Source organism: Procambarus clarkii, chromosome 24 (assembly GCF_040958095.1).
Source record: "Procambarus clarkii isolate CNS0578487 chromosome 24, FALCON_Pclarkii_2.0, whole genome shotgun sequence".
NCBI lineage: Eukaryota > Metazoa > Arthropoda > Malacostraca > Decapoda > Cambaridae > Procambarus > Procambarus clarkii.
Window position 1 is genome coordinate 11,033,495 of NC_091173.1, and position 23,088 is coordinate 11,056,582.

General features: G+C 49.0%; 1 protein-coding gene across 5 annotated transcripts in view; it reads left to right on the forward strand.

The window, feature by feature from the left end:
* The window catches only part of LOC123761724 (serine/threonine-protein kinase SIK2), a 161,382-nt gene that overhangs the window by 90,441 nt on the left and 47,853 nt on the right, over nt 1-23,088 (forward strand). For all 5 annotated transcript variants that reach the window (XM_069330613.1, XM_069330615.1, XM_069330611.1 and 2 more), the window contains one exon: nt 16,654-16,769. In XM_069330613.1, the coding sequence (XP_069186714.1) occupies nt 16,654-16,769 (116 nt within the window). The remainder of the gene's footprint in view (nt 1-16,653; nt 16,770-23,088) is intronic.

Here is a 23,088-nt window from a genome sequence, read left to right on the forward strand (position 1 = left end):
ATATGACCGAACCTAACCAACCCTACCTAACCTAACCTAACTTATCTTTATAGGTTAGGTTAGGTTAGGTAGCCAAAAAAGTTAGGTTAGGTTAGGTTAGGTAGGTTAGGTAGTCGAAAAACAATTAATTCATGAAAACTTGGCTTATTAGGCAAATTGGGCCTTGCATAGTAGGCTGAGAAGTGCGTTCTGGCTATTAGGTACGACATATATATATATATATATATATATATAGTACCTAGTAGCCAGAACTCACTTCTCAGCCTACTATGCAAGGCCCGATTTGCCTAATAAGCCTAGTTTTCATGAATTAATGTTTTTTCGACTACCTAACCTACCTAACCTAACCTAACGTTTTCGGCTACCTAACCTAACCTAACCTATAAAGATAGGTTAGGTTAGGTTAGGTAGTGTTGGTTAGGTTCGGTCATATATCTACGTTAATTTTAACTCCAATAAAAAAAATTGACCTCATACATAATGAAATGGCTAGATTTATCATTTCATAAGAAAAAAATTAGAGAAAATATATTAATTCAGTAAAACTTGGCTTATTAGGAAAATCGGGCCTTGCATAGTAGGCTGAGAAGTGAGTTCTGGCTACTAGGTACGACATATATATATATATATATATATATACATGTCGTACCTAGTAGCCAGAACGCACTTCTCAGCCTACTATGCAAGGCCCGATTTGCCTAATAAGCCAAGTTTTCATGAATTAAAATTTTTTCGACTACCTAACCTACCTAACCTAACCTATAAAGATTGGTTAGGTTAGGTTAGGTAGGGTTGGTTAGGTTCGGTCATATATCTACGTTAATTTTAACTCCAATAAAAAAAATTGACCTCATACATAATGAAATGGGTAGCTTTATCATTTCATAAGAAAAAAATTATAGAAAATATATTAATTCAGTAAAACTTGGCTTATTAGGCAAATCGGGCCTTGCATAGTAGGCTGAGAAGTGCGTTCTGGCTACTAGGTACGATATATATATATATATATATATATATATATATATATATATATATATATATATAAATATATATAAATATATATATATATATATATATATATATATGTCGTACCTAGTAGCCAGAACTCACTTCTCAGCCTACTATGCAAGGCCCGATTTGCCTAATAAGCCAAGTTTTCCTGAATTATTATATTTTCTCTAATTTTTTTTTCTTATGAAATGATAAAGCTACCCATTTCATTATGTATGAGGTCAATTTTTTTTATTGGAGTTAAAATTAACGTAGATATATGACCGAACCTAACCAACCCTACTTAACCTAACCTATCTTTGTAGGTGAGGTTAGGTTAGGTAGCCGAAAAAGTTAGGTTAGGTTAGGTAGTCGAAAAACAATTAATTCATGAAAACTTGGCCTATAAGGCAAATTGGGCCTTGCATAGTAGGCATAGAAGTGCATTCTGGCTACTAGGTACGACATTATAATATATATATATATATATATATATATATATATATATATATATATATATATATATATAACTGAAAACACACACCCCAGAAATGACTGAGAAATGAAAGTGAGTTTTCAGTTGTATATAGTCCTGGGGACCATTCAGGCTTGTTTGCATATATATATATATAATATAAAATATTCTCACATATACACATCCTTAAAGACAGGGCAAGGCAGATGCCGTAATGGGCACAGTTTCTTTCACCCCTGATGCCTCTGTTCACCTAGCAGTAAATAGGTACCTGGGAGTTAGACAGCTGCTGCGGACTGTCTAACACACACATCCTGGGGGATGTGTGTGTTAAAAATATGTGTAGTAGACACAGTAGAGGAAAAATATGGTTAGAAAGGCGGGGTCCAAGAGCTAATAGCTTGATTGTGCAGGCACAAATAGTAAATACAGGATAGACATGATCTTTCTCTCTCTCTCTCTCTCTCTCTCTCTCTCTCTCTCTCTCTCTCTCTCTCTCTCTCTCTCACTCTCTTGACAATTGATTTTTTGTATTTCATATATCCGTAAATACACACACATATAAATATCCCTTTTCCATTTTTCCTTCCTCTCTTTCCCCCATCCTAATCTTCCCTTTCTTCATGTCCCATGTGTGTCGGGTGAGGCATGCACCTCCCCAGGTGAGGGGGGTGGGGGGGGCACCAACAACGTGGCTGTAGCCTCACCTGTCATCAGTATTGCTGCTCGCCTCACCACGCTCCTCACTTGGGCAGGAAGGCAGAGTGATTACTTTTAGTTGAGTTCATTTATTTTGCACCCCATGCCCATCCTGTGAGTGGTAGTGGACCCCAAGCCCATCCTGTGAGTGGTAGTGGACCCCATGCCCATCCTGTGAGTGGTGGTGGACCCCATGCCCATCCTGTGAGTGGTGGTGGACCCCATGCCCATCCTGTGAGTGGTAGTGGACCCCAAGCCCGTCCTGTGAGTGGTAGTGGACCCCAAGCCCGTCCTGTGAGTGGTAGTGGACCCCATGCCCATCCTGTGAGTGGTAGTGGACCCCAAGCCCGTCCTGTGAGTGGTAGTGGACCCCATGCCCGTCCTGTGAGTGGTAGTGGACCCCAAGCCCGCCTTGTGAGTGGTAGGGGACCCCATGCCCATCCTGTGAGTGGTAGTGGACCCCAAGCCCGTCCTGTGAGTGGTAGTGGACCCCATGCCCATCCTGTGAGTGGTAGTGGACCCCAAGCCCGCCCTGTGAGTGGTAGTGGACCCCATGCCCATCCTGTGAGTGGTAGTGGACCCCATGCCCATCCTGTGAGTGGTAGTGGACCCCAAGCCCGCCCTGTGAGTGGTAGTGGACCCCATGCCCATCCTGTGAGTGGTAGTGGACCCCAAGCCCGTCCTGTGAGTGGTAGTGGACCCCATGCCCTTCCTGTGAGTGGTAGTGGACCCCAAGCCCGCCCTGTGAGTGGTAGTGGACCCCAAGCCCGCCCTGTGAGTGGTAGTGGACCCCATGCCCATCCTGTGAGTGGTAGTGGACCCCATGCCCATCCTGTGAGTGGTAGTGGACCCCATACCCATCCTGTGAGTGGTAGTGGACCCCAAGCCCGTCCTGTGAGTGGTAGTGGACCCCATGCCCATCCTGTGAGTGGTCCAACTCACAGCGAGTCCTTTGGTCTAACAAAAGTCGTGAACAATTTCTGTAATATTTCGCCGTCCATGTATTTAAAGGCAATTATGAAATTAGAAAGTGTAGCATAGGCTTCTCTCACGCTGTTCTTTATTTGGTCCTCAGGTGATAGTTTTCTATCACCACCCTTAGATCTCTTTCTTTAACAGAATTCTTTAAAGATTTCTCACATGATTTATAGGTTGTGTGGGGGATCTGTTCTCTTATTCCACATTCCATAACTTGACATTTATTCACATTAAATTATATTTGCCAAGTAGTGCTCCATACACTTATTTTGTCCAGGTCTTCTTGAAGGGCATGACAATCATCTAAGTTTCTTATCTTGTGTGAATAAGTGTGTGTATGTGGCCATCTAATTTTACTCGTCTAATTGTGCCTGCGTGAGTTGAGCTTCGGCTCTTTGATCCCGCCTCTCAACTGTCAATCAACCGGTGTGTATCATATTTATAATTGAAACTGTATGGAGTCTGCTTCCACCACATTGGTGCCTTGTGCTTTCATTTGTTAACTACTCTGAATAAAAAAAAATTATTTCTAATGTCTCTGACTCATTTGGGTACTCGGTTTCCATCTGGTTCCCCTTGTGCATGTACCACCTATTTTAAACAATCTGCCTTTATCTATCATATCATTTCCTCAGAGAATCTTATATGTGGTGATCATGTCTCCCCTAACTCTTCTGTCTTCCAGCGTTGTGAGATTGACTTCCCGTAACCTCTAATCCATAGCTCATGCCCCTCAGCTCAGGTACTAGTCTGGTGGCATACCTTTGAACACACCTTTTATATATATATATATATATATATATATATATATATATATAATATATATATATATATATATCACACACATTCGACCGTAGGAGAGGTTATCTAGCGGTGACTGGCAACCGAGAGTGACGTCAGTGATGACGTCAGAGGCGGGCCAAGATAGCAGGCCGGCCGCTCAGCAGGCGACGTTTAAATATGCATCATGTTATTCTCCTGCCTTACGGTGTTCACCAACCGACGCTGCTCCTCCCTCCCCTGCTTCTCCCTCCCCTGCTTCACCCTCTGCTTCCGCTGCTGGTGCCTACGAGGCCTACTCTCGGGTTGTGGTGAGGGGAGAGTAGCGCTGAGGGGACTCTACGCCGAGGGGAGGTTATTGACACTTTCCCGCCGAGTTTCAAAATTAAAGGCTGCTAACGGTTTAGGGGAGCGAGTCCTGCCTTTACCGCCTCGTGGAGCCCTACCAGTCACGGTAACAACGGAGGGAACACCAACACGAGCACACACACACACACAATGGGGTCTGGTAGCTGAGTGGACAGCACGCTTGATACGTAGTCCTGTGGTCCGGGGTTCGATTCCCAGCGCCGGTGAGAAACAGATGAGCAAAGTTTTTTTCACCATGATGTCCCCCTGTTACCTAGCAGTAAAAAGGTACCTGGGAATTAGACAGCTCCTATGGGCTGCTTCGTGTGTGTGTGTGTGTGTGTGTACTCACCTAGTTGTACTCACCTAGTTGTGTTTGCGGGGGTTGAGCTCTGGCTCTTTGGTCCCGCCTCTCAACCGTCAATCAACAGGTGTACAGATTCATGAGCCTATCGGGCTCTGTCATATCTACACTTGAAACTGTGTATGGAGTCAGCCTCCACCACATCACTTCCTAATGCATTCCATTTGTCAACCACTCTGACACTAAAAAAGTTCTTTCTAATATCTCTGTGGCTCATTTGGGCACTCAGTTTCCACCTGTGTCCCCTTGTGCGTGTTCTCCTTGTGTTAAATAGACTGTCTTTATCTACCCTATCAATCCCCTTCAGAATCTTGAATGTGGTGATCATGTCCCCCCTAACTCTTCTGTCTTCCAGCGAAGTGAGGTTTAATTCCCGTAGTCTCTCCTCGTAGCTCATACCTCTTAGCTCGGGTACTAGTCTGGTGGCAAACCTTTGAACCTTTTCCAGTGTGTGTGTGTGTGTGTGTGTGTGTGTGTGTGTGTGTGTGTGTGTGTGTGTGTGTGTGTGTGTGTGTGTGTGTAAAAAAAGACTTGGTAACAGTTCATTGATTGACAGTTGAGAGGCGGGCCGAAAGAGCAGAGCTCAACCCCCGCAAGCACAATTCGGTGAATATACACACACACAAGTTACAGTACTGCGTTTTAGGCCTAAACTCCCAAAACAACTTTAACATTTCCAGTTATTGATCCCCAACCACTTGGGCTGCATGGTATAGAGCGACGATCTGGCTTCATGCAGGTCGGCGTTCAATCCCCCGACCGTCCCAAAGTGGTTGGGCACCATTCCTTTCCCCCGTCCCATCCCAAATCCTTGTCCTGACCCCTTCCAAGTGCTATATAATCGTAATGGCTTGGCGCTTTTCCCCCTTCAGGTTATTGATTTCCCATTCTCTGGGACAGAAAGCCTGTTAATCAGCCTGGTCGTTTTTTTCCTTCAGCCGGAGACTGACAATCCCACAAGATGCATCCCACAACAGTAGACTATTTCCCAGGTACCTATTTACTGTTAGGTGAACAGAGGTATCAGGCGAAAGGAAATTTATCGTAGCGTCTCACTTTGCCCAAAAATCGCATGTGGGAACCACTGAGATGTGAGCCGACAGCGCCGACCACTGCGCTATTAGGGATCTGTCACAATTATTGAATTGTCATTTACAGGAGGTTATTGACACGATCAGGCGGTTTAAACTGCTGGGTGGCTATTGACACTACCAGGAGATGGTTGACACTACCAGGTGGGTAATGACACTTCCTGGAGGTTGACACATCCTGCCTACCTACAACTACCTGGTTGTTGACCTACCAGGATTCTATTGACACTACCAGGATGTTATTGATCCTACCAGATGGATATCGACACTTGCAAGAAGTTATTGACACTAACAGCAAGTTAATATAATTCGTTATCAACACCATCAAAATGGTATTGATCCCACGAAGACCCCATTAATACCAGCCAAGATGTTCTCAACGATATGATGAGGCTGCTAAGATCATGAATGATATTTTTCACACTCAAAAGTCATAGGAATTTTGTTGGCACAGGTGACAGCTTTTGCGGCTGGGGATCACATGACACGCTCACAACAGTCTGTGCCAAAAAATATGTTAATGTATTTTGAGGAAAAAAATTAATATAATGGCATGAAGACCTGATTAGGAAAAAGATTAAAGTAGGCTGAGGTAGAACCACATCAACTCGCATGAGGCTTCGCCGGGGAAAATTGTATTCGTGAATCGAGTTTATTATTAGTATTTTAATTGGGTGTGAACTTTTAGGTCATTCGTATTGGGGAAAGGTATGGTGAAGCTTGAGCCAACTTTGTGGTAGTGGGGTCTGGTGACATTATTTTACACGCTTCTATTCTCTTGGGAGAACATGTTTTAAATGTAGGCTGGTTGTGGCTGTCGATTCTCTCGTCCACCACCACCCTTCACTCTCTCTCACTCTCACTCACTCTCACAGGTTACCATCCCGTATGGTTGAAATACAAGAACCGCCCTGCCCTCCCCCAGGGCTCACAGCTAGGAAGTAGAGCTGACAGCACCATAGCGTCTCAGGCCCTCAGCTGACGCCGGTCACTTCTCAACCTCACCAAAAAAAATCATTTCTTGTTTGCAAATGTTTGTCCCTATGTTTGAGCTTCCTCTGTCAGTTCCTTTTCTTCCTGTCTCTTCGTTTACCATTTCTCTTACGGGCGTGGTATTTGCAGAATATATCATGATTACCTATGACTAGGCTCCGATGTGTAAACAAATAATAGCCTAAAGCCGCAGCGTTTCTGAAATTGAAAAGGAGAGAGATGAAGGGAGGGACTTTAGTAATAAAGAGGAAGGGAATGAGGAGTGAGAAGAAAAGGGGGTATATGAGTAGAAGAGGAGGAGGGAAGGCTTTGAGGCCCAGCTATATATAAGGCGGCTAATCTGGGCAGGATATTTTGGACGTCTGGGTTTTGAGTGGTGACGCAGGAGGGGGGGGGGGGAGGTGTCAATATTGTCCATGCTACTATGTATCCCCCCCCCCTTCCCTCCCTCCCTCCCAGCATCACCTATTGACGTGCAACATAAGGGCTAAAAAATCATTAGTGTCCATAATACTAAATAACATCATTTAATTGATGTCATCAAGCCTAGCATATAGGGAGATCATCTAGTATATCCCCATCTGACAGGATGGTTAGTTGCCCCGTGGAATTAAAGATTAGACATGGGAGGAGAGTCCCGTGTACTAGCCTGCACTAGCAAACTTTGTGTAGAGTATCAGAATATCTTCCAAATATCCGTTACCTGTCATAGGGAACGATATCCCAGCCTAATTCTAGTAATTATAATGCCTTACTTTCAAGTGAATTCGCTGTCCATATAGCGCATATAAAGCACTAATATATATATATATATATATATATATATATATATATATATATATATATATATATATATATATATATATATATATATAAAATATATGTTTGTGTACTCACCTAGTTGTGTCTGCAGGATCGAGCATTGACTCTTGGATCCCGCCTTTCGAGCATCGGTTGTTTACAGCAATGACTCCTGTCCCATATCCCTATCATACCTGGTTTTAAAATTATGAATAGTATTTGCTTCCACAACCTGTTCCTGAAGTGCATTCCATTTTCCCACTACTCTCACGCTAAAAGAAAACTTCCTAACATCTCTGTGACTCATCTGAGTTTCAAGCTTCCATCCATGTCCCCTCGTTCTGTTACTATTCCGTGTGAACATTTCGTCTATGTCCACTCTGTCAATCCCTCTGAGTATCTTATACGTTCCTATCATGTCCCCCCTCTCCCTTCTTCTTTCTAGTGTCGTAAGGTACAGTTCCCTCAGGCGCTCCTCATACCCCATCCCTCGTAGCTCTGGGACGAGTCTCGTTGCAAACCTCGGTGTGTGTGTGTGTGTGTGTGTGTGTGTGTGTGTGTGTGTGTGTGTGTGTGTGTGTGTCCAGGCACATGAGAGATTCTCAAACTGTAACAACTGACTGAACAACAACGGAAACACCTGAGAATCAAGAGGAGAAGTAACATCTGTCCAACAAGTGAACAGCAGCAACACCTATTGTTCAGTTGTTATTGTCACTTATTGGTAGTTGTTGTTGGTCTGGTGCTCACCTAGTTGTACTCACCTGGTGGTGAAGGCGAGATGCTGATGGTCAGAGGTTACTGGCGGAGAATGTAGCTATTATATATTCCTAGTCAAGCTAGTAGCGAGGCCCCCAACATGTGTCATTACCGCCACCTGGAACTCTTTAGCAATTAAACCAATCTGAGGCACTATTGAAGGTCACACAGCTTTATCTAATCAACCTCACAATACGAAACTAGAGGCTTCTTGTGTGTGTTCAGATAAGGAGGGAGGGAGAGAGAGAGAGAGAGATGGAGGGGGAGAGGAAGAGAGATGGAGATGGTCAGGGTCACGTGCTGTTACTAGCAAGAGTGGGCATTAAATAGCATAGTTCCCCCCCCCCCCTGCTCTTCCATCCCACCGGCCGCCCTGGCAGCCAGGTATTGTACGACAACTTCTCCGTTTCCCCTGGCAACGTTTCTAAATTGATCGCGTACTAATAGTGGCGCTAGATGCATCTTTAGCCGCATTGTTTTACCAGTGTTGGTGGCACTTTTATTGTCAATAGTGATTATGGTTGACACTTGTTCAGTAAAAAATGGCACGGTCACACGCATGCGTGTTAGGGGCCTGACGGCTGAGTGGACAGCGCTCGGGATTCGTAGTCCTAGGCTCCGGGGAGTCGACCCCCGGCGGAGGCAGAAACAAATGGGCAGATTTTCTATCAACCTAATGCACCTGTTCACCTAGCATTAAATAGGTACTTGGGAGTTAGACAGCTGCTACGGGCTGCTTCTTGAGGATATATGTGTGTGTTAGAAATATATGAGTAGACATAGTGGAAGAAAAATAAATTAGTTAGAAAGGCAGGGTCCAAGAGCTAATAGCTCGATTCTGCAGGCACATGAAATTGTAAACACATACACACAGTGTCCGTGTGATTGACAGGTGAGAGGCGGGACCAAAGAGCCAGAGCTCAACTCCCGGAAGCACAAATAGGGGAGTACATGTTTACATAAATAGGTAAGAGTAACAATAGAGGAACAAGAATCACACTGGGGGGGGGGGTTAAACACGCTGAGGTTCATACCAAAATTGTTGAGATAGGTCTGACCTTGGCTGGCCGTCGGCGCCGCCGCGATATCCAGCTTAAAGGAAAAAAGTGGTTTTGGGGGGCACCTGTTGACCTTCCTCAACCCGTCTTGACCTTGTGATCACTCGGGCTCGAATCCTCGGACATAAGGTCCATACACCATGGATAACATGCGGGACTCTGACACTTATTGTGAACCCTGCAAGTACTCCTGATATAATTTGTTATATAACATGGGAGTTTATAATCAATTATATAATATGGGAGGCATAATCTATGTTGAGATTGATGACCAGATGCTTATGGCTAGAACTGCATAGCTTGCCATAGTAATTTTGTTTTATTGGGCGTGTCATAGACGTTGTGGGGGAGGGGGTGTCGAACCCATGCCCCCCTCATTAAGTAGGATTGGCTCCTATTGCGACAACCAACGACTCGTTATGAAATCTAAAATGGGGATCTGGTTTCCATGGAGTTTGTCAACAGATTTTCCAGCTGTTCATCTCACACTACATAACCACTAAGCACCATATGTACGTATGTCTTAAATTACTGTCATAAAGGTTCTTACAGTAACTTTGTAAGTACATCAAGTACTATAGTGTCGTAATGCCTTCGTGGTTTGTTCTGATAATTAGAATTAGAACACCAGGAAGGTGTTCTTGAGAAGTTATTAAGGATGTTGATATAGTTCACCTGTGGCCCGACACAGGGAAGGCAAAACGTTTTTACTCTTAATTGTTGAGTCAATCACCTTGCCGGCTCAGCTGGAGAACTGACCAATCGGAAAAGTTTGTCCTGAGACGGGTGATGTGGTGGCAGCCTCCACGTGCACGGACACGTTGTGGCAGCCTCCACGTGCACGGACACGTTGTGGCAGCCTCCACGTGCATGGACACGTTGTGGCAGCCTCCACGTGCACGGACACGTCGTGGCAGCCTCCACGTGCACGGACACGTCGTGGCAGCCTCCACGTGCACGGACACGTCGTGGCAGCCTCCACGTGCACGGACACGTCGTGGCAGCCTCCACGTGCACGGACACGTCGTGGCAGCCTCCACGTGCACGGACACGTCGTGGCAGCCTCCACGTGCACGGACACGTCGTGGCAGCCTCCACGTGCACGGACACGTCGTGGCAGCCTCCACGTGCACGGACACGTCGTGGCAGCCTCCACGTGCACGGACACGTCGTGGCAGCCTCCACGTGCACGGACACGTCGTGGCAGCCTCCACGTGCACGGACACGTCGTGGCAGCCTCCACGTGCACGGACACGTCGTGGCAGCCTCCACGTGCACGGACACGTCGTGGCAGCCTCCACGTGCACGGACACGTCGTGGCAGCCTCCACGTGCACGGACACGTCGTGGCAGCCTCCACGTGCACGGACACGTCGTGGCAGCCTCCACGTGCACGGACACGTCGTGGCAGCCTCCACGTGCACGGACACGTCGTGGCAGCCTCCACGTGCACGGACTCGGGCAGTGATAGTGATATCTTGGCTCACACGTAGTGAAGTGTGATAACGTTAATGTTTATATATATCCCTGTGCTTCAGAAGGCATTTAAAACGTGAACCATTATTAAAGAATCTCCGTTGATTACAGGAGTTATCTTATAAGGTTATCTCGTAAGGTTATCTTGTAAGAACACGGGCAAGACTCGCGAGGGGGGGGGGATGATAGCCTCATCTGCCTGCTATTTTTCACCCCCTATTTCCTCTTTCGGCCCGCCTCTCATCAATCAACTGTTTCTATTTTTTTTTACCCCCCCCCCCCCACACACACACAGGAAGCAGCCCGTAGCAGCTGTCTAACTCCCAGGTACCTATTTACTGCTAGGTGAACAGGCGTATTAGATGAAAGAAACTATGTATTTGTTTCTGCCTCGGCAGGGAATCGAACCCGGGGCCCTCAGGACTACCGCCCCTGAGCACAGTTTTCTCGGCCGCGAGGCCCTGTGTAATTACCTAAGTGTAGTTACAGGATGAGAGCTACGCTCGTGGTGTCCCGTCTTCCCAAAACTCTTTGTCGTATAACGCTTTGAAACTACTGACGGTCTTGGCCTCCACCACCTTCTCACTTAACTTGTTCCAACCGTCTACCACTCGTGTGTGTGTGTGTGTGTGTGTGTGTGTGTGTGTGTGTGTGTGTGTGTGTTATCTCAAGGAGAGCTAATCAACAATTTAGGATTCGTATCTTCGAATCCTAAATCCTCAAGGTCTTCCTCAAGAGATGCAGCAGATGACAGCCAGATACTTGAAGTATACCTAGAGTATTCCTGGAGTATACGTAGAGTATACCTGGAGTACCCCTAAAGTATATCTATGTGTATAAATCGAATGTGATGTGTAAAATCGAAAATTAACAGCAATAAATTCAGTAATATCTGCAATGACCATAATAGCAGATCTGAAACCGTTAAAATTCGGTAAACAATTTTTTTGTACAACTGCAACAAAAAACTGTTTGCAAAAGAACGTACGTGTGTGCGTGCGTGCGTGCGTGCGTGCGTGCGTGTGTGTGCGTGCAGGTGCGCACACAGGCATGTTCACATTCATGTATGTGACTCCAGTAGTGTGAATGTCACCCACTCACCGTCAGTGACTGTGACTTGGAACACGAGAATACAAGACAAGCCGCGGCCCCAAACACGAATGATTAATAGTCAAGAAATTCATTACTGCTGTCACGATGTCCGGTCCCATTGAGAAAGATTTTAAATCCTAGCCTAGTGTACCTGCCTTGTTGTAGTTAGCACTGTGATACGGAGATGTTTATCAGCTTGGGGGCCGCGCTAATGCCAATCTGGGCCACGTTATCTGTAGGTAGGTGTTGCAGGGGGGGCAGGGGCTTACCGGTAGTTTATATATCATAAGTCATTAAGCCCGAGGTAAGGGAAATCAGACGCCTGGCAGCGCGGTTATGAAGTATCCCCCCCCCCTCCCCCGGTCCCAGTGGTAATCGCGGGATGCTGACGTCATTCTGAGGTAACACCGGGCTCCGCTCTGATTGGCGGAGAGGCCTCGTGCGTCATCGCCGCCGTGTCTCATTGGTCCATCCCAGTCGATTACATGCCGGGTGTTATGGCTCGGCTGCGGTATTTGATGTATATCATTCCTTCTATCGTGTCCAGGGCCGGCAGGCATGGGAAGAAGCGCAAAATGGAAGGAGAGGGGCAAGGAGAAGGGGATTAAGCGGAGAGGTGGTGGGGGGGTAATGAGCGGGGTGGCTGAGGCGGCAACTGAACTTGTGAATGGGTGGCGGCGCCGCCCACACCACCCAGGGTTGTAGCCGCGCTCTGCCTTATCTTAAAGATGGAGTCGCCAGGCAGCCAGCAGTGTTGGTCGCCCAGAGTCGATGCTGCCGCCGCCGCCGCTGCTGCTGGCTTGGCTGAATGGTCTTACGCTCCCTGGCGCACTACCTCCCCGACGCCTCCTCGCCCGCCGACGCCTCGGCCGCCAAGACGAGCGGCGGCGGCGGCGGCTTGAGACACAGTCACACTCTTGTGTCTCTGGTCGTCCTCGGCTCATCCCCCGGCCCGTGATCTTTCTTGCGTAATGACTAATTACGCAAGGGGGACAAAGTGGCCTAGTTTGGCGACCTCGTTCGTTAGCCGGAATTTTAGGATCTTAGCCATCGCTTTATGGGAGTTGGGGGGGGGGGGAGAGAGAGAGAGAGGGAGAGAGAGGGAGGGAGGGAGGTGAGAGAGAGAGAGAGAGAGAGAGAGAGAGAGAGAGGGAGGGAGGGAGGGAGGTGAGAGAGAGAGAGAGAGAGGGAGAGAGGGAGAGAGGGAGAGAGGGAGGGAGGGAGGGAGGGAGGTGAGAGAGAGAGGGCAAGCAGCCAGCCAGTGTACCATGACTCGTGGGAAACACTTCTGACACAAGCGGTTCTTGTCTTAAAACTGATTCATTTTGCTGAAATGTTTCAGTATTTGCGCTGTTCATTATTGATAGTTTCGTGACCTTACATTGACCTTTATTGGTGGTGCTGTTGTCCTTGTTGCTGCTGATGCCTGTCCTTCTCTTGACTAAGGGGTCGTTAATAACCCCTAACTAGGGGGGGGGGTGTAATTCATCGGCAAATGTGATTCTTCGAACACTCGCTCCTTGTATCAGACTTTTCTCCTCTCTTCTCTCTCTGAGATGAGTTGTACTATGCTATACTATAGACGCTCCTCCCAGTTAAAAATACCATTCAGTCTTAAGTCGTATTTCCTAGCCGTCAACTTTATTTTTTCTGAAAAGTAGAGTGGCCAGTGATCAGTGCCTGAAGGACAAAACAAGAGAGTTGATTAAGTTTACTGGACGGGCGATTCCTTTCAGACAAAACGTTACCATTTGTTTGTGAATTATATCCTCAAGTGGGTGTGGACTTGGGTCCAGGTGGACTTGGGTAAAGGTGGAAGGTTGCAATAAGTCCGAGAACGGACTCCCAAGATTCGCCTTCTAGAACATTTCTTTCATTTACAATTAAGCCTACCACGGCCATTATATCGTAGGTCCCATAGTTCACAGCCGTACAGGCTTATAGACATTGTTAAATCAACTTTCTTATCTTATCTTTCTTATTCAACTCATATCAACTTAAATTGACTTTCAACCAGGCATGAAGATGACCAAATTAGCTAATGGTGGTGCCATTTGCTCTGACCTTCAGCTCTCTTAACTGCATGACAATTGACCTTCTGTCAATTGTTCTGTTAAGAACAATTGACAAGCCTTGTCAACAGTTGACAAGGTCCCCTCAAAGGGACCCTTTGAGGATATAATATGCTTTTCAGGACACTTTCCTGGAGTGTCTCCAATCATCTTAGACTGGGCTCTCGATAAGACGAGTTCGGCGAGTTAAGGCGAACCACAGCGCACATTGCGGGATCGAACGTCTGGCTGTATTCAGCAATAGATCTTTCACCTTGTCCACAGCATCTTCGGTGGGTGGGAGTAGGAGTAGATCATCAGCATAAGACAACATTAACCTTAGTACTGTGTAAGAACCAGCTCCACTGGCTCTTAACTCTTATTAACAATAGATCATTGGACTATCTTTTGTTAACTCTTAAGATCAATGTATCAAGATAGATAACACGCTGAAGTGGATTCAGAGCAGCACCTTGACCCCATGTTTTGTTAAGGGGCATTTTCAGAGGTCATTACACTCCATTTAACAACTAATTGGCACGACTGTTATACGAGATGTGTAAATGTCTACCGATGATTAGAAATACTTTTCTACTAAGCAATTCTCTTAAAAGTTTGATGTGGTCAACTTTGCCCCGGGGTCACCCGTCATGTCCCGGGGTCACCCGTCATGTCCCGGGGTCACCCGTCATGTCCCGGGGTCACTCGTCATGTCCCGGGGTCACCCGTGACGTGCCTGGGTCACCCGTGACGTGCCTGGGTCACCCGTGACGTGCCTGGGTCACCCGTGACGTGCCTGGGTCACCCGTGACGTGCCTGGGTCACCCGTGACGTGCCTGGGTCACCCGTGACGTGCCTGGGTCACCCGTCACGCCCCGGGGGTCACCCGTCACGCCCCGGGGGTCACCCGTCACGCCCCGGGGGTCACCCGTCACGCCCCGGGGGTCACCCGTCACGCCCCGGGGGTCACCCGTCACGCCCCGGGGGTCACCCGTCACGCCCCGGGGGTCACCCGTCACGCCCCGGGGGTCACCCGTCACGCCCCGGGGGTCACCCGTCACGCCCCGGGGGTCACCCGTCACGCCCCGGGGGTCACCCGTCACTTCCTGGGGTCACCCGTCACGTCACGCCTTACTCATTACGTATTATGGGTGTCCTAAAAATATATATCTAAACCTGAATAAATTTGGATAGTGTCTAATCTTCCTCCGCCCCCTTTTCCCTCTAAAAAAAATATGCCAAAAAATTACCCAGGTTTGACGAATTAGGGGCTGCCCCCCCCCCCCAAGGGTGTGTGACGTCAGAGCCCCGTTGCAGTCCTTACCTGCACCCCCCCCCCCTTACTGACCCCTATCCTCCCCAACCCTCTCCTACTCTACCCTCTTTTACCCCCCCTAAGAACGGGCGGTATTAAGGCGATAGTCGCTTGACGTCTCAGGAAGATGCCTTTTTATCTGCAATGACGTCATTCTTCTACCTTACCCTACCTTAACCCTCTCCTACCCCCCCCCCCCCTGCCACCTATCCTACCCCACCCCTGCCACCTATCCTACCCCTGTCCTTCACTGCCACCTACCGTGGCAGGGGAGTGAACTTCCGGTACTTCCGGTAGAAGTGGCGGACTAACCAGGCTGTGGTGGATATGTGGGCCTGCGGGCAGCTCCCAGCAACAGCCTGTTGGACCAAGTTATAACAAGTCAAGCCTGGCCTCGGGCCGGGCTCGGGGAGTTGAATGAACTCCTGAGACCCTCTCCAGGTACCCTACCCTTATTCTTTCCTTTTCTGTCACCTATACTTAAAATAAATTCTGCCTAATCGTTTGTTTCGGGCCGGAATCGAACCCGGGTCTCTGGATAGTGAATCGCGAGCACTGATCACTCTGCTGTGAGACCCTGATCATGTATTCACCTATTTATACTCACCTGTTTGTGCCTACAGGATTGAGCATTGGCTCTTGGATCCCGCTTTTCTAGTCCCCCGGTTCTCTAAAGCAATGATTCCTGTCCCACTTCCCTATCATATCTAGTTTTTAAAAATTATGAATAGTGTTTGCTTCCACAATCTGCTTCTTAAGTGCATTCCATTTCCCCACTACTCTCACGCTAAAAGTAAACTTTCTAACATCTCGGTGACCCCTCTGAGTTTCCTGCTTCCACCCATGTCCCCTCTTTCTGTTACTATTCCGTGTGAACATTTCCTTTATTTCCACTCTGTCAATCCCCATAAGTATTATATATGTTGATATCATGTCTCCCCACTCCCTCATTTTCTCCTAGTGTAGGCAGGTTCTGTTACTTCAGACGCTCTTCATATCCCAACTTTCGTAACTCTTGGACGAGGCTCGTCGCAAGCTTCTGAACCCTTTCCAGTTTCCTAATAAGTTTCTTCAGATGGGGGACGCCATGATGGGGCTGCATACTCTATGACTGGTCTCACGTAGGCAGTGTAAAACCACCCAATTGCTGACTGAATTTCCTTTCATACAGAGATAATAGATTAGACCGTTTTGAATTGTGTCCCATACAAAATTAGTATTGCTATATATGTAAGTAATTACCAAAAGTAGATACCAAGCCGGGAAGACATATGTACCTTAGGTAAATATGTGTAACATGTGTAGACTATGTGAGTGTGTATGATTATGAGAAGCTAACTATAGTGTCTTCCCTCCCCCATGATGGCGCCGCGGGTGTGGGCAGACTACATCGCCCGCTACGGCCGCATGACCGAGCCCATGGCGAGACGCAAGTTCTGGCAGATACTCTCAGCCGTCGAGTACTGCCACAACCGCCGCATAGTACACCGTGACCTCAAGGTGAGTCCTGGGGGGGGGTTGAGTCCTGGGGGGGTTGACTCCTGGGGGAGGGGAGTTGACTCCCGGGGGAGGGGGGTTGACTCCTGGGGGAGGGGGGTTGACTCCTCGGGGGGGTTGAGTCCTGGGGGGGGGGGTTGAGTCCTGGGGGGGGTTGAGTCCTGGGGGGGTTGAGTCCTGGGGGGGGGGGGGGTGAGTCCTGGGGGGGGTGAGTCCTGGGGGGGGGTTGAGTCCTGGGGGGGGTTGAGTCCTGGGGGGGGGGTTGAGTCCTGGGGGGGGTGAGTCCTGGGGGGCTTGACTCCTGGGGGGGTGAGTCTTTGGGGGGGGGGGTTGAGTCCTAAGTTCATGGGAAGACGAGCATATATCTCAGATACTTTTCCACCCAACCACTTGGGCTGGACGGTAGATCGACGGTCTCGCGTCATGCAGGTCGGCGTTCAATCCCCGGACCGTCCACCAAGTGATTGGGCACCATTCCTTTCCCCCGTCCCATCCCAAATCCTTATCCTGACCTCTCTTTCCCAGTGCTATATAGTCGTAATGGCTTGGCTCTTTACCCCCTAATAGTTCCCTTCCCCCTAGGTACCTCTCCAAACTACTAGTAATGGATAGGTCCCCCCCCCACCGTGACGTCACTACAGGAAGCTCTCTTTCACTCTATATATGACTCTATATATATATGACTCTATATATATATGACTCTATATATATGACTCTATATGCCCCGTCTGGTGACGTAAGGTCGCGTACTGACTGTCACGATGCGCAATTGTTTCCAGCTCGTAGACAGTTCGCTCGGCCCCTTGAGGAGGAGTTTTGGTTGGCTGTAGTCGATAGTGTGACGTCATACACCGGCAGGTGATTGGTGCTCTAAATAGTACGTCATAACGCTGACGTCACGAAGGGCTAGGTCAGTGGTACTGTGGAGAATACGTCATTGAGACGTTCTTATTGGTCAAGTACATTACCCCCGTCGGGTGGACAGTGTCTGTCCCCCCTCCGTCGGGTAGACAATGTCTGTCCCCCCCTCCGTCGGGTGGACAATGTCTGTCCCCCCCCCCCGTCGTGTGGACAGTGTCCCTCCCCCCCCCGTCGTGTGGACAGTGTCCCTCCCCCCCGTCGTGTGGACAGTGTCCCTCCCCCCCGTCGTGTGGACAGTGTCCCTCCCCCCCGTCGTGTGGACAGTGTCCCTCCCTCCCCGTCGTGTGGACAGTGTCCCTCCCTCCCCGTCGTGTGGACAGTGTCTGTCCCCCCTCCGTCGTGTGGACAGTGTCTGTCCCCCCCCGTCGTGTGGACAGTGTCTGTCCCCCCCGTCGTGTGGACAGTGTCTGTCCCCCCTCCGTCGTGTGGACAGTGTCTGTCCCCCCTCCGTCGTGTGGACAGTGTCTGTCCCCCCTCCGTCGTGTGGACAGTGTCTGTCCCCCCCCCGTCGTGTGGACAGTGTCTGTCCCCCCCGTCGTGTGGACAGTGTCCCTCCCCCCCGTCGTGTGGACAGTGTCCCTCCCCCCCCGTCGTGTGGACAGTGTCCCTCCCTCCCCCCCCCGTCGTGTGTACAGTGTCCCTCCCTCCCCCCCGTCGTGTGGACAGTGTCCCTCCCTCCCCCCCCCCCGTCGTGTGGACAGTGTCCCTCCCTCCCTCCCCCCCCCCGTCGTGTGGACAGTGTCCCTCCCTCCCCGTCGTGTGGACAGTGTCCCTCCCTCCCCGTCGTTTGGACAGTGTCCCTCCCCCCCCCCGTCGTGTGGACAGTGTCCCTCCCTCCCCGTCGTGTGGACAGTGTCCCTCCCTCCCCGTCGTGTGGACAGTGTCCCTCCCTCCCCGTCGTGTGGACAGTGTCCCTCCCTCCCCGTCGTGTGGACAGTGTCCCTCCCTCCCCCCCCCCCGTCGTGTGGACAGTGTCCCTCCCCCCCCCCCGTCGGGTGGACAGTGTCCCCCCCCCGTCGGGTGGACAGTGTCCCCCCCGTCGGGTTGACAGTGTCCCCCCCCGTCGGGTGGACAGTGTCCCCCCCCGTCGGGTGGACAGTGTCCCCCCCCCCCGTCGGGTGGACAGTGTCACCATTCATCACCGCCAGTCTCCTGAGAGGTGATGACGCACGATAATATCGATCCAGAAACTGCAGTTGAGAGTTCTTAGAGAAGCGGAGGTGATTGGGGAGGTTGTCGTACCTACCTAGCTGAGACTGCGGCTAGTTAAGGTCTAGTTCTAGCCTCTACTAGTCTTGTTCTAGCCTCTACTAGTCTTGTTCTAGCCTCTACTAGTCTTGTTCTAGCCTCTACTTTTCTTGTTCTAGCCTCTACTTTTCTTGTTCTAGCCTCTACTAGTCTTGTTCTAGCCTCTACTAGTCTTGTTCTAGCCTCTACTAGTCTTGTTCTAGCCTCTACTGGCCGTGTTCTAGCCTTTACTAGCCGTGTTCTAGCCTTTACTAGCCGTGTTCTAGCCTTTACTAGCCGTGTTCTAGCCTTTACTAGCCGTGTTCTAGCCTCTACTAGCCGTGTTCTAGCCTCTACTAGCCGCGTTCTAGCCTCTACTAGCCGCGTTCTAGCCTCTACTAGCCGCGCTCTAGCCTCTACTAGCCGCGCTCTAGCCTCTACTAGCCGCGCTCTAGCCTCTACTAGCCGCGCTCTAGCCTCTACTAGCCGCGCTCTAGCCTCTACTAGCCTTGTTCTAGCCTCTACTAGCCTTGTTCTAGCCTCTACTAGCCGCGTTCTAGCCTCTACTAGCCGCGTTCTAGTCTCTACTAGCCGCGTTCTAGTCTCTACTAGCCGCGTTCTAGCCTCTACTAGCCGCGTTCTAGCCTCTACTAGCCGCGTTCTAGCCTCTACTAGCCGCGTTCTAGCCTCTACTAGCCGCGTTCTAGCCTCTACTAGCCGCGTTCTAGCCTCTACTAGCCGCGTTCTAGCCTCTACTAGCCGTGTTCTAGCCTCTACTAGCCGTGTTCTAGCCTCTACTAGCCGCGTTCTAGCCTCTACTAGCCGCGTTCTAGCCTCTACTAGCCGCGTTCTAGCCTCTACTAGCCGCGTTCTAGCCTCTACTAGCCGTGTTCTAGCCTCTACTAGCCGTGTTCTAGCCTCTACTAGCCTTGATGCTGTAACTATTCTCATGTTCTGATTTTCACTTTTTCTTAAGGAGGTCCTTTAAAGATGAATACAAACACCTTGTTTAATCCCTCAGTATCTTGTATGTTGTGATCATATTTCACTTGTTCCTTCTCCTCTCCAGGGTTCGGGAAATTAGTTTCCCCTTCACCTCTCTCTCTCTCTCTCTCTCCTTGTTGCTTAGTCATGCCCTCCTCTATGGTGCAAACCTCTGCACGTTTGCAACTTTGGCTTTAGCTTTTCACAGGGTTCAGGGCTGGAGATGCGTATTCTAGCAGTGGTCTCACGTAGGTTGCATTCATTGTCTTGAGGGAATCTTGAGTTAATTTGTTGATATACCGTTATAGTGTGTACTATAGGCTCTCATGGGGCTGGGGGATTGTGCACATGTACACGGGGGTGGGGGGGGGAGGTGAGTGTGTATTGTATCGTACTACTTCCCTACCATTTATCTTCTCTCCCTTCTCCTCCATTCCTCTTTTTATTTTCTACTATTTCCCCCCATCCCCTTCACCCTATCTCTCTCTTTTGCACTTGCCAGCTCTTCTATCTTCTTCCTGTCTTCAATCCTCTATTTTTCCATCTCAAGTGTGCCCCCTATTCTTCTCCTCTTCACACACTCCTTTCCCATTCTCCTCCTGTTTTTATTCCATATAACCTTCGCCTACGTCATCTCCATATCTCTCCCCCCCCCTCTCTCCCTCTCCATATCTCTCTCCCCTTCCGTCTCTCACGCACCTACAATCATCTTGATGATCCCGAGTAATTTCAGGTCACTGTGATATAGCGGTAATCAGGTGGGGAGGCGGGGGAGGCAGGGAGGGAGAGTGGGGGGGAGGGAGGGTCTTGGGGGAGGCAGGGAGGGAGAGTGGGGGGGGGGAGGGAGGGTCTGGGGGGAGGCAGGGAGGGAGTGTGTGGGGGGAGGCGGGGAGGGAGGGTCTGGGGGAAGGGAGTGTGTGGGGGGGGGGGGAGGTAGGTGTAATTCAGAGTGTATCCTCTTGAGGTCATCTTGAGATGATTTCGGGGCTTAGCGCCCCCGCGGCCCGGTCCTCGACCAGGCCTCCTGTTTTGTTGCACACCCCCCAGGAAGCAGCCCGTTGCAACTGTCTAACTCCCAGGTACCTATTTACTGCTGGGTGAACAGGGGCTACAGTTAAGGATTGGCGCCCGGTCAATCCTCCCCGGCCAGGATACGAACCCAGGCCAAAGCATTCACGAAGTGCCGGGCGAGTGTTTTACCACTGCGCCACGGGGACTGCAGAATTACTAGAGAGAGATAGAGATAGATAAAAGGTAGAAAAGAAAAGGATTGAAAGGACAAAGAGGAATTGGATAGGAGAAACGAAATGAAAAGTAAAAGTGGTTGGGGGGGGGGGGAGAGATTAGACGAACGAGGAAGAGGTAGAGGCAGAGAAGAAGGAGAAGCGAGGAGAGAAAGATAACGTAACATCATCATTATCCGTGTATCACAACCCCCCCCCCCTTGTCTCCATGTCACACTCCGTCAAAAAGGCAACTGTTCAGCCTGGGTCAGAAACGTACGGACGTTAGAGCATCTCTATAACCTGCCCATGTATGGGAAAACGTACATATTCCGGTGCTTTATAATTTGTATTAATAATTGGCATTAAGGAATTGGACGGTGCCTTAGACAGTGTGACAGGAGGTGTGGTGGTCGTCACGGGGGACAGGGGGGGGGGGGTTGTAAACTGCCTCCGTCTGTTGTAGACGCCTCGTTCGGACGGTTTAAGCCTTTAAAGACGGTTTTCAGCCTTTCAAGACGGTTTTCAGCCTTTCAAGACGGTTTTCAGACTTTCAAGACGGCTTCAGCCTTTCAAGACGGTTTTCAGCCTTTCAAGACGGTTTTCAGCCTTTCAAGACGGTTTTCAGCCTTTCAAGACGGTTTTCAGCCTTTCAAGACGGTTTTCAGCCTTTCAAGACGGTTTTCAGCCTTTCAAGACGGTTTTCAGCCTTTCAAGACGGTTTTCAGCCTTTCTTGACGGTTTTCAGCCTTTCTTGACGGTTTTCAGCCTTTCTTGACGGTTTTCAGCCTTTCTTGACGGTTTTCAGCCTTTCTTGACGGTTTTCAGCCTTTCAAGACGGTCTTCAGCCTTTCAAGACGGTTTTCAGCCTTTCAAGACGGTTTTCAGCCTTTCAAGACGGTTTTCAGCCTTTCAAGACGGTTTTCAGCCTTTCAAGACGGCTTCAGCCTTTCAAGACGGCTTCAGCCTTTAAAGATATATGTATGGTGGAGCAAGGTGTAGGTTCGTGTAGGTACTGGTTATCCTCGCTGGTGACAGACTTGAGAACCATTATAACACCTCCCAACTCTGCCTCCATAACCACCTCCAACTCCTAACCAGTTACTCATTTGACCCTCCTGTGATGTCACTCCCTGGAGTCATAACAGCGGCCACCAATCATGGCGGCCCCTGCACTCATTACACCATTGCGTTCGTATTATGAGAGAGAGGTGGGCGCGGGGGGGGGGGGGGATATATCTTTCCCTATCGCCCACATGCGTTTGGAACGGTTTAATTATGTTACCGTTTTCTGTGGCGTGTCGCGCCGCAACTGTGAAGCCAGACCCGAGGTATTTGAATGCCTCACAGTCCTCGCTACTGTGTATCCCGACAAACACACACACCGAAACTACAACGTTGGTACAACGTTCGAACAAGTTTTAATACTTCCTAACCAGTTATAACAACCAATATAGCAAGTTGTAACAACGTTCTAATACGTCATAAACACGTTAAACCAAGATGTGACAACTTTATTACAAGTTGTAACAAGCGGAAAATAGACACATTTTCGGTTTGTGTTTCCAGGGTACTATTACTGCTATATAACGTCAAAGGTACGCCGTCATATATTAGTCTCATGTAATAAGCGTTAATTTGGTAGACTACGCGAAAATCTACATTGAAAGTCTATTCTATCCAGCGGTCGACCCCCCCAAAGACGCATTCATCAATTTTAACATGCTGTTCATTCAAAACAGAATTTTTCTCAAATATAAATAAATATTATTATATATTGGCATATTGTGCTTGTTTAGGTACTGGTTAGGTTAGGTGTTTAGGTTCTGTTGGCGATTATTTGTATTTGTAGTACGTGGGTGAAGCATTTATAGCGTTGTGATTCGAACAAAATTCGTCAGTGAAGCACTTGTTCCGGAAGTGTTCGAACGTCAGCAGTTGAGTCGTGTGTAAACCGCTTTTCATTC